At 44.2% G+C, this 15938-nt stretch overlaps 1 protein-coding gene across 3 annotated transcripts in view; it reads left to right on the top strand.

Moving 5' to 3' along the window:
• LOC124788248 (calcium-binding protein E63-1) overlaps positions 1–15938 on the top strand; it is a 555703-nt gene that overhangs the window by 441374 nt on the left and 98391 nt on the right. For all 3 annotated transcript variants that reach the window (XM_047255439.1, XM_047255449.1, XM_047255458.1), the window contains one exon: positions 4264–4407. In XM_047255439.1, the coding sequence (XP_047111395.1) occupies positions 4264–4407 (144 nt within the window). The remainder of the gene's footprint in view (positions 1–4263; positions 4408–15938) is intronic.

The following is a 15938-nucleotide window of genomic DNA, read 5'->3' as shown; positions in this document are numbered from 1 at the left end:
CCCGTGTCCGCTTTATTGCCGCCGAAATAACGGCCGGCCAAAACACGGCAGGTGAGTGGGTGTGTGCCGTACCTACTCAGCTGGGGCTTCGTCACTTTTCATGCTGGGTTCACGCTGCCACCTTTCTGCTCGCGGGCGAAGCTTGCCGATGATAAATCAAGCCCACTGAGTCTTATTAGCCCGTTTAACCTGCACCATCGCTGCTTACCCCGCTGCTCGCTTCGATCCACGCCAGGCGATGATGTTGTAGCTATAATACGATTGAAATTGCTTGGTAGTTGACAATTCACGCGCTGGAGCTGGTTTCCTTCCATCAGCGCAGTCAACGCGACGGCGATATAGTTCGCCGTTACCAAACTGACACTGCAACTTCTAATTCCTAGCGTGGCATTCTTTATCGATGTGTTTTGATCCCGAGTCATGTGTCTGGCACTTTTCTGTCGTATTTCACCACACATGATAACCACACCAAAAACGGCACACACACACACACACACAGACACACACACACACACACACACACACACACACACACGCACAACCATGCTAATGAAATACACACGTTTCATACACAGCACTAACCAAACACTGCTGGATACTTCCACTCAAGGCGCTGTCCAGCGTCATATATACAGTTACCATATTCACAGAGATCGTCTGCGTCACATCATCACCAATGATTGCAGGCATATCGAACATGTCATAACCTAAATCCGAATATCTGTAGTGACGTTTGCATGTTGAATAAAGTGTGTGCACACCGTAGTCTGTAACTAATTTACGTTTTTTTTCATACAGTTCTATAGTTGTCACCCTGTATTTGCTTCGTGCAGCGCGGCGGCGTCGCGCAATGGATAGCGTATTAAGGTGAAGTCTGAAAGATCGTAGCTTCGGATCTCGGTGTATGCAACATATTTTTTTAATTTGTAAATGTAACCAAAAAATTTTGATTTATTTTTATTCATTTAATTGGTTTAAATGTAATTTTTTTATTTCTGATTCTGTGCCGCGTCATTTTTCTTTTTGTATTGATTTTTTTATTTGTTCTTAGTCTTCTGCCTGTGTCGCCTGTAATCTGCAAGCGAGTGCTAACCAGGACTGTTCATCGGTTGGTAACGCGTCAGCTCTATTTAGTGTGAGGATAGTTTCAGGTAACCAATGGCAGCGCGAAGTGTCCGCCACGATAGCTGAGCGGTCAGCGTGACCGATTGCCGTCCTGCGGGCCCGGGTTCGATTCCAAGCTGGATCGGGGTTTTTCTCCGCTCAGGGAGCGGGTGTTGTGCTGTCTTCATGGTCGTCTCATCCCCATCCTCCACCCAGGTCGCCCAATGTGGCATCGAATGTAATAAGACCTTCGCTAAGGCGGCCGGACGTGCCCCGCAAGGGGCCTCCCGGTCATTGTCGCCTAACGGTCATTTCCATTCCCTTCCAGCACGAAATTACAGTTTGGCTTTTAGCGCTGAATCCTGAGTTTTCTCTTTCTTGAGTTTTCTCGTAAAAGTTAGCTTTAATCGCCGTGAACGAAGCGACAGTGATTTTAGTTCCGAACCAGAGTCTTGACGGGCATTTCCTCGGATTTATCGCACATCTGGATGTTGTTGTTAGAGCTACAGGACGCGTCGTCTGCCGCAGCTCAGCCACTGGTCACTTAACATCAGCAGTCGGCGGAGCATCTCGCATTCCCGACACACCCCTGTGCAACCCCTTCCAACGCTGCTGCGCGTTACACATGAGCAGCATATGTGAAGCGAGCCTCCGTGTACGTGTGTCGCCTGCAAGTGAGCAGTGGCCACCGACGGCGAAGTCGCAAGTGAAAGATGTCAGGTGTCAAGTAATTTTAACTGGACCGTGCATCGTCCGCTGAGGCAAACTACACAGCGGTAGCGTCCAACTAACACCACTCCCATTCCGAGATTTGCTCCTGCTTCCTAAACAGTTACGTAGGTTGACTGAGCCACTGAATGAACTGTTATCTGTAGAATTGATTATCTTCAATTATTACAACTCTAAATAACGAACGAGTTTTAAATTTAAATTTGTTTCATGTCAAATAAATATTCTTTATTGCTTCTTCTTGAGAATTTGAATGAGTAGTTTATGTTAATTTCATTTTTTATGTTAAGTTTCCTAAACTTTATTAAAAGAAATACAAATATTTATCGCTAAAGAGTTGCAGTTTATGGTAAAATGTGTTTGAGAGCCAAGAATGGACTCAATATGGATTACAACCCCTCGAACTTCCGTGTTTCTATCTTTATATCCCAATTGTGAAAAAAATGTGTGCTGTGTTATACAAGATTTCAAATCCTATCGCGTTAGCTGATATACATATCATTCCTATAGAAATACTTAATGTATGTAGCCTTATATTACTGCTACTATATATACAGTTATCATTTTGTAGAAATCGTTGTACATACTACATACAGTTATTCGTTCCTCTGTAGCAGATGCGACCCGAAAACCGGTTTTTGTGAATAAAACATTTCTAATGGAGCCCATCATGTATAGATGACGTCGTCTAATGAACTTCACTAACTATTATGGCGGATAACTGCAGATGTAGTCCACATCAGAGCGGGCTTGTGTCCAAGGAGTAAATTTTATTGCAGGTGTCCGCTGATACACCCGCATGTGCAGACCTCTGATTACGAGGGCTATTCGGTAAGTAAGATCCGATGGGGTGCGAAATGGAAACAACAATGAAAATCAGATGAAGCTTAGCACACATGTGTTGGCCAGTGTCTCTAGTATGGTCGTCGATCGCATCACGTCGATCTCTACAGTCCTGAGTGCAAGTGAGCACGTGAAGATGCCTAGCGCAATACTCTCTCCCTCCAAGTAGGAGGGCCTGGTGTGAGATATCGCCTAATGTCATGCAGCCCACATAACGTAACTGTCATACGTTTCCTTCTGCATGACAATTCCCAGCCGCACTCTGAAGGGGCAATGAAGATGCTCCTGCAGCGTTTTCGATGGGAAGTGGTTGATCATCCTGAATGTTGTTGTGGTCTTCAGTCCAGAGACTGGTTTGATGCAAGCTTCTTCATCTCCCAGTACTTACTGCAACCTACATCCTTCTGAATCTGCTTAGTGTATTCATCTCTTTGTCTCCCTCTACGATTTTTACCCTCCACGCTGCCCTCCAATATTAAATTGGTGATCCCTTGATACCTCAGAATATGTCCTACCAACCGATCCCTTCTTTTAGTCAAATTGTGCCACAAACTTCTCTTCTTCAATACCTCCTCATTAGTTATATCATCTACCCATCTAATCTTCAACATTCTTCTGTAGCACCACATTTCGAAAGCTTCTATTCTCTTCTTGTCCAAACTATTTATCGTCCACGTTTCACTTCCATAGATGGCTACACTCCATACAAATACTTTCAGAAACGACTTCCTGACACTTAAATCTATACTCTATGTTAACAAATTTCTCTTCCTCAGAAACGCTTTCCTTGCCATTGCCAGTCTACATTTTATATCCTCTCTACTTCGACCGTCATCAGTTGTTTTGCTCCCCAAATAGCAAAACTCGTTTACTACTTTAAGCGTCTCATTTCCTAATCTAATTCCCTCAGCATCACCCAATTTAATTCGACTACATTCCATTATCCTCGTTTTGCTTTTGTTGGCTCTGAACACTATGCGACTTAACTTCTGAGGTCATCAGTCGCCTAGAACTTAGAACTAATTAAACCTAACTAACCTAAGGACATCACACACATCCATGCCCGAGGGATGATTCGAACCTGCGACCGTAGTGGTCCTTTCAAGACGCTGTCCATTCCGTTCAGCTGCTCTTCCAGGTCCTTTGCTGTCTCTTACAGAATTATGATGTCATCTGCGAACCTCAGAAGTTTTAACTTCTTCTCCATGGATTTCAATCATCCACAATAGAGCCCGTAATTTACTCTCCCTGGGTTTCATCTCTGCTCACAAGAACCGCTAGCTATGAAGACAACGTTCCGGCTAAGACAATGAGCTGCAGACCGGCGTAGAGAATTGGTAGGAAGCACAGACGGTTTGCTTCTATGACGAGGGCATTGGAAAGTTGGTACAACGCTACCACAAATGTCTAAATCGGAGCGGCGACTATGTACAGAAGTAGCTGGAAGTTGTAGCTAACTGTTGCAAATAAAACGTTTTTGATCTTCACAGTGGTTTCCATTTTTCGACCGATCGGACCTTACTTTCCGAATAGGCCTCGTATGGAACCAGCTTCTCAGTAATCGTATGACTGTCTCTCTCTCTGCAGACTTGCGGACTGCGTTCGGGCTGCTGGACCGGAACCGCGACGGGCGTGTGACGGCCAGCGAGCTGCAGTTCATGCTGACCAACCTGGGCATCACCGTCAGCGACGACATCATCGAACAGCTGGTCAAGGACGCCGGCCGATCCGGTGAGCGCTCGAGTCCGCCGCGCCAAAGCCGCGCGCTGGCTGCTCTGCACTAGGGCTGCTGATCAAACATCGATACGTAGAGATTTTTACAGGAAAATCATCGATAAACATCAGCGACATTCTGTTTACCTATACGTCGATATATCGATGTCTAAATGTCAATACCGGATGCCGATATTTTTATGTTATATTACTTTTTCCCGAATTTCGGTAAATATTTGAAATTATTCTTTTGGAATTGCAGTAGAACATAATTTTACTTTCCCTGTGTGAAGGAGTCTTACTACTTTTTGAAGCTTTCATCATATCTAGTCTTTCTCTTTGACTGTGTGAAGCAAGCATAGGTGGTACAAAGGAGAAGTTCGGTTGCGCTTAGGGGTAGCGGTGTGAATGGAATAACAAGATATCCGATGTGAAAAAGTAGCGCAGCAGTTGTAAAATTTTGTACATGGCTGCACGTTTAGAGTCCGTGAATAGTTACAAATAAAAGAAAACAGCTCTCGGTCACTAATTTTTAACGAATTGACCGGGTTTCGACACTGCTAGGTGTGTCTTCCTCAGAATTTAAACCAAAGAATGGTCTATAACATGGTCACAGGATTGTAACTAAAAACTTATGATACAAATTACAAGTACGGAATTAGTGAAAGACAGGCAGTACTTATATCTCATTTATAAAATAATAAATATGCCGAAAGGGCATTAGTCACAAAGATATTTAAGATAAAAAGCTGTGATGTAGAGCCACTAAGGGCTGCTCGTTACTTGCGTGGCTCAGGTTGTAAACCATTCTTTGGTTTAAATTCTGAGGAAGACGCTCCTAGCAGTGTCGTACCCGGTTAATTCGTTAAAAATTAGTGACCGAGGGCTGTTTTCTTTTAATTGGCACAGCAGTTGTGTTAAAAAAAATTAAAACAACTCGTGTGTTGCTTTTTCACGTCGGAATTCTTCAAAAACAGTTGCTGAAAGTAATGAACAAAAATGTAAATGGCAAGACAGCTCCTTGCGGTGGGTGGAGACGTCTGAGGGGGAAATGCTGACGTAATCGGCGCCCGGCGCTGCCAACAGAAACTGCAACCTTTGTCAGTACCACGTAAGTTTGACACTACAAGTGCTAGGTCGCTGTGTTCGTAGAAATGAAAGAACAGGAAACTCGACATGAAGTTTTCCAGACAAATCCGATATGTGACGAAGCCGAACCACGGTTCCGTCGGACACCTCTTACTGCGCCACTTACATGCAGTTACCATTGTTAGCAAAGTGGTTATCGCCAAGCGTGAACGTGCATCGTTTTCCTTTGAATTCTTGCTCTAAGAGGGATAAGCAGGATGGTAGCCTGAATATCTAACAATAAACCAACACTTAAATATGCAACTCTAGAAGGGGCAGTATATTTACAATGTGCAGCCGATATTTTTATAGGCAGCTACGTCGATATTTTTACATCGATATATCGATATTTTTCCATATATCGAGAACCGATAGTGATTTTTTTTAAACATCGAAATATCGGATTCCCGAAATTTTTAAAAATATCAACAGTCCTTCACTGAAGCATGTCACTGGGCAGCAGTTTTATCCTTTATGGATGTTCTGTATGCGGTTGTGGCTTTCTAATACGACATTCTGTTCGTAACGACAGTCTGCCAGTGGCAGAAAAGGCAATAGAAACAGTGGATTGCTAACAGACGAGCAGCACGCGCCTCCACCTCTGATTGTTTGTGGACTCGGACTCCCGTGTTTAAAACAACTTCAGACGTGTGATTACTTCACGAATGAGTCACGAGTTAAGTCCAGGGTGGGGCAAATAAAAGTATTCTGGAGAACAGAGTTCCAGGGTACAGAGAAATACAGCAGAGGAAAGGAAATATAGTGCTAGCCTGACTACAGCACGTGTTCAAAGCGACCCCCATTCATGTCTTGGCACTTTTGGACCCTGGTCGGCAAGTGGCTGAAGTCTGATCGACGTTGGTCTGCTGGAATTGCTGCAGCCTCATCCGAATTGTCCTGCTGCGGTTGCCGAAGACTACGGGGGTTGGCGCGACACGCCCTAGACTTGAGGGTTCCTCACACAAAGTAGTCGCACAGTGAGAGGTCAGGTGACCTGGGTGGGCAGCCAGGGCCGCGACCGGACTGGCCTCTGCCAACAACTCTTGTCAGACATGAGGACTGTGTAAAGGCTCCGAGGTTCAGCCGGCCGCGCGGGCCGTTGCTCTGTCCTGTTGGCAGTAACTGAAGGTCTCTTCGTCCTGCGTTAACGCTGCCACAAATGGAAATCTAATCGTATCCCCTCGCCCGGGTCACTTTTGTTTCCCCCAGCCTATGTTTAAAGTTAAGCAAGTAAAATATCTGCTGCGAAAGGCGCAAAACCGTAATAGTGTTGGTTTTATTAATTTCGATTTATTCGCTGGATGAGTATAGTCTGCGTAATTTGCTCTCCGGCTGAAGAAAAGCTGATGTTTTACGCATTTCGATGTTTATATTTATGACGTCATACCTCTTGTTTTATAGAATGATATCATTATGCTGGTGCGTTCAACGGTATAATTTGATACTATCTCCAATATCTGTTGTGAAGAGAGTTAGTAGTAAAGGAGTAATAAATTAAAACGCTGTAGATGATGCTAAAGTTTTACTGCATCAACAACAAAAATGTAGTAAGCTATAAACTCGTTTCTTATCATTTATTGTGGGGAGTGTCAATGAGAAAAAATTTATAAGAGGTTTCAAATTACGAGTAAAGTTTGTTACAATTCAACAATTATTCAATGATTCATTCCCAACCACTGGATGAATGTAAGCTGGGAAATTTTCGCGCCCTGAGTTACTCTGCCTCAATACATTACCAACTTTGGTATGTTACTTACTGTGTTAAACCGTCAACGTAATATCTTATCTCTTAATGAGCACATTATGACAAAATTTTAAATTTTTAAATTCGGTCAGTAATTATTAAGGGTGTCCGAGAGGAATGGCTAGTATCCAGGGATATGACAGGAACGATCATTCGAAGCAAAAATCCTCTGGTAAACATGGGCTCTGAAATACATACCTTAAGACCTATGAGCAGGTCTTCACATTCGATACTGTGGAACAGATCTCTTCTACTGCAAGCGCTTTGCTTTCCACATTCCGGAAGGCGCTAGTATTGACCAAAACAAGAAAAAATTGTCCATTAAACAAAGGGCTCTTAGTTGCATACCTTGAGAGGTACCAACACTTTATCTGTAGAAGTGATCTGCTACACAGCATCGAAGATCAACACGTGCTCGTAGCTCATAGGGTAGGCGTTTTGGAGTCGATGTTTACCAGACTTTTCGCTTAAATGATCGTTCTGTCATATCCATGAATATCGTTTATTCCGCTTTGTCCACCATGTGAGGTATACTGAAAATGAACTTTTCTGGTTCCAGGTAGCCGTTAAATGGTCAATGTGCAACTGCTAAGGGTGGCGAGGTCACTTTTAGTTGTTTATGAATATAGGTTTCTTTTTTCTTGTGATTCAATGTCCCGGCGCAAGTATTTCAATTGGACACCATTTCGGCGACTTGCCTGTCCATAAGTCCCTAACCTACGTCAGGTAACAGTTAACCACGCCTCGTTGCTAGCGACTCCTCATATCGATGAGACGTGAAGGCTAGATTAAGATCACACGGGAAATTACCGTCGTCCTACCGGGGCTACTGGGATTTGATCCCGCGACCTGTCAGTTTCCAGACGGGAGGTTTACCGCTGGATCACAAGGCCCGACAGTAATATTGATAATGCATCGTAATACATCTCCAACCCAGCTGGCAAGCGTGATGATTGCACAAAAGTAATTTACTCTCAGGAACAGTAAGTCACAGAAACATGACAGATGAAAAGATGGTAAGAACCGTTATTAGATCCACAAACCTAAACTGAACATACAAAACATAACTGACACAATGAAACTGTATCATGATAGATCGGAAAACACACAAACCGTGTCCCAGATGCAAGAAAATCTAAAATAATACAAACAAAGAGGTAAAAGATGTTTAGCAAAGCCAATGACGAGATGGACTGACCAATTTTTTAAGGAAATGATGATGACGATGGTGATAATGTATTTATTGCACTCGTTATTTTTCTATAAATCCGTCTTTCAACTGTCCGTATAGTGTCTAATTTAGAGTTCACACACATGTAAACGTTATAGTCTTATGTTGTTTTAGTTTTTTTTCTAGAGATGTATTTGTCGTTTTAGATATTTTTAGTTAAGCTGTTTATACTAAATCTTACGTCTGTCGAAAAGTTCTACCATATTATTCCTACAAGACATTTAAATTTTCTAACATGCTGTGGTTGAGAGGGAAGTGAGACATAGTTGTAGCCTGTCTCCGATGTTACTCCATCTGTACATTAATTACGCAGTACAGGAAATCAAAGAAAAATTGGGAGTAGGAATTAAAGTTCAGGAAGAAGAAATCAAAACTTTGAGGTTTGCCGATCATATTGTAATTCTATCAGTGACAGCAGCTGAACGCAATGGACAGAGTCTTGAAAGGAGGATATAACATGAACGTAAAAAAAAAAAAAAAAAAAAGAAAAAAAAAAAGCAAAACGAGGATAATGGAATGCCGGCCGGGTGACCGAGCGGTTCTAGGCGCTACAGCCTGGAACCGGGCAACCGCTACGGTCGCAGGTTCGAATCCTGCCTCGGGCATGGATGTGTGTGATATCCTTAGGTTAGTTAGGTTTAAGTAGTTCTAATTTCTAGGGGACTGATGACCTTAGCAGTTAGTTCCCATAGTGCTCAGAGCCATTTGAACCATTTTTTTTTATAGTGGAGTGTTGTTGATTAAAATCAGGAGGTGCTAAGGGAAGTAGATTAGGAAACGACACACTTCAAGTAATAGAGTTTTGCTATTTGGGCAGAAAAATTACTAATGAGGACCGAAGTAGAGAGGATATAAAATATATACTGGCAATGGCAAGAAAAGCGTTTCCAAATGAGAGAAATTTGTTAATATTGAATGTAGATTTAAGCGTTAGGCAGTGTTTTCTGGAGGTATTTGTATGGATTGCAGCTTTGTATGGAAGTAAAACGTGGACGATAAACAGCTCAGACAAGAACAGCAGCTTTTGAAATGTTGTGCTACAGAAGAGCGCTGACTATTGGATCATATAACCAGTAAGTACTGAATACAATTGGAGAGAAAAGAAGTTTGAGGCACAACCTGACTAGAAGAATGGATCGGTTGATAGGACACGTTCTGAGACATCAAGGGATCAGCAATCTAGAACTGGTGGGCGAGGGGGAGGGCAAAATTCGTAGAGGGAGACCAAGAGATGAATACAGTAAGCATATTCAGAAGGATGTAGACTGCAGTACTTATTCGGAGATAAAGAGGCTTGCACAGGATAGAGGAGTATATGGAGAGCTGCGTCAAATCTCTCTTCGCATTCAAGACCACAGCAACAACAAAAGCAACAACACAACAGCAACAATAACAACAGCATAACAATAACGAGTTCTATTTTATTTGTGTTACTATGACTTTTGGTGGCGTTATATATTTGTCGTTAATTTCGTTACAGTTATTATTATTAGACTACTACTATTATTATTATTATTATTATTAAACAGCATCCAAGAGAATACTCTTACAGCAAGCTACATTTTCTTTACCGGTTTGGAAACATAATATATTGTGTTACATAATGTTTTAATTTCAAGCTATTTATATAAGTTACATAACTCTAACACGTTCTCCGAGCTATAACCAGTACGGTATGAGCCCGCTAAACATTATTGGTCCTTGGCAAACAGCCATTTCATTTTTTTGTGGTATGTCTCAGAAGCGCTGACTTCAAGATAGTTCCGTACGACCACGAACATGCGCAGATGGTGCGTCTTCCGACTGTCATACAATGAACGAGCATTTCTGCGTAAAACATGTATTAGTGAAGTCCTTACTGTGGACCGACGGCCTTGGTGTGATTCGTGAGAAACACATTAACAGCCCCGATAAGTTACACGACAGTCCCTCCTTTGCTATGGGTTTACGTAATGCCCGGTGATTTGCGATAGCGCCACTGGCTTGCATCTAGAGTGAGGATATCGAGTCGTAAAGTTTATACCCCCCCCCCCTCCCCCCCCCCTCCAGTGCGCATAACGAATTTAAGTGAGAGTAATTAGCGTCCGGCGCTCGTCGAAGTGCCAATTACGCTGAGTAGCTCTTCAAGGGCGGCGGCGCTTCTTTCAGCTTCCCTGACGGGGAGGAAGCTCTGACTTTGCTTACGATAAGTCGTCCACTGCATATCGAGTAAAGAACGTGTTATCCAGTTAGACTTCTCTGACGAACAGACCGTGTTTCGTTTAGTTTCATAAATGGAAAAAATGAGCATCTGTCGACACATCCAGTAGTTAGTAAAACAAGTAACGTTACACACGATTTCGACGCTCCTAGGATTGGCAAAGAACAGCGGAAATCTTACCATTGATCTGTAGATCACCTTCACAGTGCCGTCGACAAATAAATACTTTAATGGAAGGACATATCTTTCAAACGCTACCAGCTCTATTGTAATTCTTTTTGCTTCAACTCGTGGCAACTTTGGAGTCGTAACCATTTTCAACTGTCCGACTTGTCACAGAGGAACAAATTCTTCTCTGACAGATCTGTGCCTTCAGCAACGGATTATGAACACGCCCACTGTTTGACGAAATCCTTCATTGAAAATGTTGTCCGAACTTTTAAACAGTAAACGTAATAATGAATCTTTACATAACTGTCAACTGCACGGCATGTAACGTTTTCTTAGATAGGTCTTACATAGTTCATATCTGGAATGTCTTCTATTTTGTATGACTCATACTATTGTGGGTACACTGTACAACTAAAACATGCCCTATTACACTAAGGGTGCTTCGAACCACTACTTTAGGCTTCTCATTAATTGACAGAGTTGTTGGATGTACTCGAGAGTGATGTCGTGCCAAATTCAATCGGCACGTCAGATCGTCTAAATCCCGAGCTGGTGGCAGGGCGGTGCCCATAATACACCAAACATTCTCAACTGGGGACAGATCCAGCGACCTTGCTGACCAGGGTAGTGTTTGTCATACACAAAGACAAGTAGTAGAAGCTCCTACTATGTGCTGAAATGTAAACCCGCGATGGCTTGCCATGAAGGGCTACAAAACGGGGCTTAGAATATCGTCAACGTACACTTCTTTGCTTGTCAATGGGGCTTAGTTCGAAGCGGAACTCGCCACTGCAGACAGTTCTATTTCAGGCGATGAGTTCAGGGCCTCAGGCGTTTCTGGAGACACCCCTGGAGACCAACCTAACTGGAGCCCGCCACACGGCTCAACAACCACGAGTGATGGTCCGGGGTGCCATTTCGCTTCACACCAGGACTCCTTTCGTTGTCAACTGCGGCAACCTACGTAACACAGATACGTCGACGAAATTGCACGACCAGTTTTGTTGCCCTTCATTGCAAGGCATCCCACACCCCAGGCTTACATTTCAGCAAAATAATGCTCACCCGCACATGGCGACAGTTTCTACTACACTACTGGCCATTAAAATTGCTACACCACGAAGATGACGTGCTACAGACGCGAAATTTAACCGACAGGAAGATGATGCTGTGATATGCAAATGATTAGCTTTTCAGAGCATTCACAGAAGATTGGCGCCGGTGACGACACCCACAACGTGCTGACATGAGGGAAGTTTCCAACCGATTTCTCGTACACAAACAGCAGTTGACCGGCGTTGCCTGGTGAAACGTTGTTGTGATGCCTCGTGTAAGGGGGAGAAATGCGTACCATCACGTTTCCGACTTTAATAAAGGTCGGATTGTAGCCTATCGCGATTGCGGTTTATCGTATGGCGACATTGGTGCTCGCGTTGGTCGAGATCCAATGAGTGTTAGCAGAATATGGAATAGGTGGGTTCATGAGGGTAATACGGAACGCCGTGCTGGATCCCAACGGCCTGGTATCACTAGCAGTCGAGATGACAGGCATCTTATCCGCATGGCTGTAACGGATCGTGCAGCCACGTCTCGATCCCTGAGTCAACAGATGGGGACGTTTGCAAGACAACAACCATCTGCACGAACAGTTCGACGACGTTTTCAGCAGCATGGACTATCAGCTCGGATACCGTGGCTGCGGTTACTCTTGACGCTGCATCACGGACAGGAGCGCCTGCGATGGTGTATTCAACGACGAACCTGTGTGCACGAATGGAAAAACGTCGTTTTTCGGATGAATCCAGATTCTGTTTACAGCATTATGATGGTCGCATCCGTGTTTGGCGACATCGCGGTGAACGCACATTGGAAGCGTGTATTCGTCATCGCCATACTGGCGTATCACCCAGCGTGATGGTATGGGGTGCCATTGGTTACACGTCTCGGCCACCTCTTGTTCGCATTGACGGCACTTTGAACAGTGGACGTTACATTTCAGATGCGTTACGACCCGTTGCCCTACCCTTCATTCAATCCCTGCGAAACATATCAGCAGGATAATGCACGACCGCATGTTGCAGATCCTGTACGGACCTTTCTGGATACAGAAAATGTTCTACTGCTGCTCTGGCCAGCTCATTCTGCAGATCTCTCACCAATTGAAAACGTCTGGTCAATGGTGGCCGAGCAACTGGCTCGTCACAATGCACCAGTCACTATTCTTGATGAACTGTGGTATCGTGTTGAAGCTGCCATCCAAGCTCTGTTTGAGTCAATGCCCAGGCGTATCAAGGCCGTTATTACGGCCAGAGGTGGTTGTTCTGGGTACTGATTTCTCAGGATGTATGCACCCAAACTGCATGAAAATGTAATAACATGTCAGTTCTAGTATAATATATTTGTCCAATGAATACCCATTTATCATCTGCATTTCTTCTTGCTGTAGCAATTTTAATGGCCAGTAGTGTACTTGACTTCGTGCTTACCAAACCCTACCTTGGCCAGCAACGTTGTAAGATCTCTCCCCGGCTGAGGACGTTAGCAGCATATGAGGCTGGGTCCTCCAGCCAGCTCGGGGTTTTGTCGATGAGACGCGCCGGCTGGACAGAATTTGGCACGACATCCCTCAGGAGAACATCAAACATCTGTCTCAGTCAATGCGAAACCGAATTACTTGCATAAGGTCCAGGGGTGGAAAAAGGCGTATTGGTGTCTTTTCTTTTTTGTGTTTGAGTGTATTTTATTTATTCCCTTGATTTCGTTGAACTTCTGCGGGCACGCAGTAAGCCTAATTGGCGAAAAAGATATTTATGCCACTGCTTGAATAACTTGCTTCGATTGATGGGGCACCCTCTTAGGCATCAACGAAGAGTCAACGTGGTAAAGGAGGCAAATGTGGGGAGTAAAGGTTGCAGGGCCACATCAAGTCTTAAATAAATACTTACGTAGAGGTTGATACACTGAGACAGGATAGCCCAGTGTGGAGAGCTGCACGAAACTAGCCTTCGGACTCAAGACTACAACAACACGTTGCATTTATTTGTACAACATTTGAATTACGGTACGCTTAAGGGCTGGATCTCTCGCAAACGTTCGTGCGTCTTAAAGCGAACGCTCGACGCCAAAGGCTACGAAACCGACGTCTCTTCTTTTATAACAATTTGTGAGCCGTGTTAAGTGGGTCGTGCTGGGCTGAAATGGAGCGTAATTTTTCCAGTTACTAACACGCGTCACGTGCATTCAGGATCGCGTAAAACTCGTTTACGCCTGGAGGACAAATTGGCTCGCCCGTGCTCGTCTATTTCTGGCAAATTAAGTCCAGCGGCGCTCTCAGGTTACGGCTTGTAGGAGTTTTTAACATCGCGGAGCGGCGATGAAAAGCTGACAGCCTCTCAAACGCGCGGCGCTCGTAAAATGCTTCTATTGACGACGATTTCTGACGTTGCAGACGGTTAAACGGTTTTTCTGTTGCGCTTATTCTCCAAACAGCTTCGCTGTTAAGCGTTCAGATAGTTGCCAACATCGTTTTTGTTGAAAAGTGTTCCATGTGGAAGCGTCGTAAAAGTTTGTCTAAGTGTTGGCAAGCCCCGTGTTTCGTTATTTGAGAAATCGCCCAATGACGGAGGAGAATTTTTTGTAACTTTTTGTCGACCTGCAGATGTACCCTGTGGGCGACAACGCGTTATTATCGTTCTCGCCTTTTTAGTTTTAAGGCGTTTTATATTGATGAAAGTTCGATATTTGGATCCATGTTTACCTGAATACACACACAAAAAAAGGCGCAGCACGAAGGATTATCCCAATGTGACGGAAATCGATAGATATGATGTACATCTACAGGCAAAAATCATTACTGTTTCGGAAAAATTGGATGATTTATTCCAGAGAAAGAGCTTAACAAATTGAGCAAGTAAATAACGCCTTGGTCCGTCTCTGGCCGTTATGAAAGCAGATATTAGACTTGGCATTGACTGATACAGTTGTTGCATGTCCTCCTGAGGAACATCGTGGTAAATTCTGTCCACTTGGTGCATCAGATCGTCAAAATGCCTTGGCGGTTAGAGGACCCAGTCCATAGTGCTCCAAACGTTCTCAATTGGGAAGAGATCTGGCGATGCTGTCGGCGAAGGTTGTGCAGGGCAAGCACGAAGACGAGTAATGGAAACTCCCGACGTGTGCAGGCGGACATTATCCTGTAGAAATGTAAGCCCAGGATGGCTTGCCAACAAGGAACAAAACGGGGCGTAGAATATCGCCGACGTACTGCTGTGCTGTAAGGCTGCCGTGAATGACAACCAAACAAAAATATGGTTCAAATGGCTCTGAGCACCACGGGACTCAACATCTGAGGTCATTAGGCCCCTAGAACTTAGAACTACTTAAACCTAACTAACCTAAGGACACCACACACATCCATGCCCGAGGCAGGATTCGAACCTGCGACAGTAGCGGTCGCGCGGTTCCAAACTGAAGCGCCTAGAACCGCTCGGGACAACCGAACAGATTTTGCCATGAAATGAAATGCCACCCCAGACCATCACTCTTGGTTGTCGGCCGATATGGCAGGCGACAGTCAGGTTGGTCTCCCACCACTGTGCAGGGAGTCTCCAGACACGTATTCACTGGTCGTCGGGGCTCGTCACTGAAGACAATTCTACTCCGAGCAATGAGATTCCAGGTTGAAGACTGGTATAAAGTAGAAAGATCCCATAGCGTGTTTTATATTAAAATGATGAATATGCGTCAACAATTAGCTGTCGTGTTTGGACGTGCCTATGACCACACGGTGACAGATTTTTTGGTGTATCAACTGGTATAGTCTAGTGTGTCTGCGTCACACACAGCCATATAAAACGGCGTAAGAACAGTTCTCCTAAGAACATCACAACCGACAACGACTGAAGACAGCTGTCACTTCTTGTGAGTGACTACCGGATAGAAACCCGACAGGAACTGCTGCTATTACGGAATACAGCTGCATCTCAACCAGTTTTCGAGCGAACGTTACGATGGTCGCGTTGGGTGCGTAAAAAGAGGTCATAGTCCTTCGCGGCTTTACTGGACGAAAGTACTCG

The sequence above is a fragment of the Schistocerca piceifrons genome, chromosome 1 (assembly GCF_021461385.2).
Source record: "Schistocerca piceifrons isolate TAMUIC-IGC-003096 chromosome 1, iqSchPice1.1, whole genome shotgun sequence".
Lineage (NCBI taxonomy): Eukaryota > Metazoa > Arthropoda > Insecta > Orthoptera > Acrididae > Schistocerca > Schistocerca piceifrons.
This window is presented reverse-complemented; position numbering and strand designations above follow the sequence as displayed.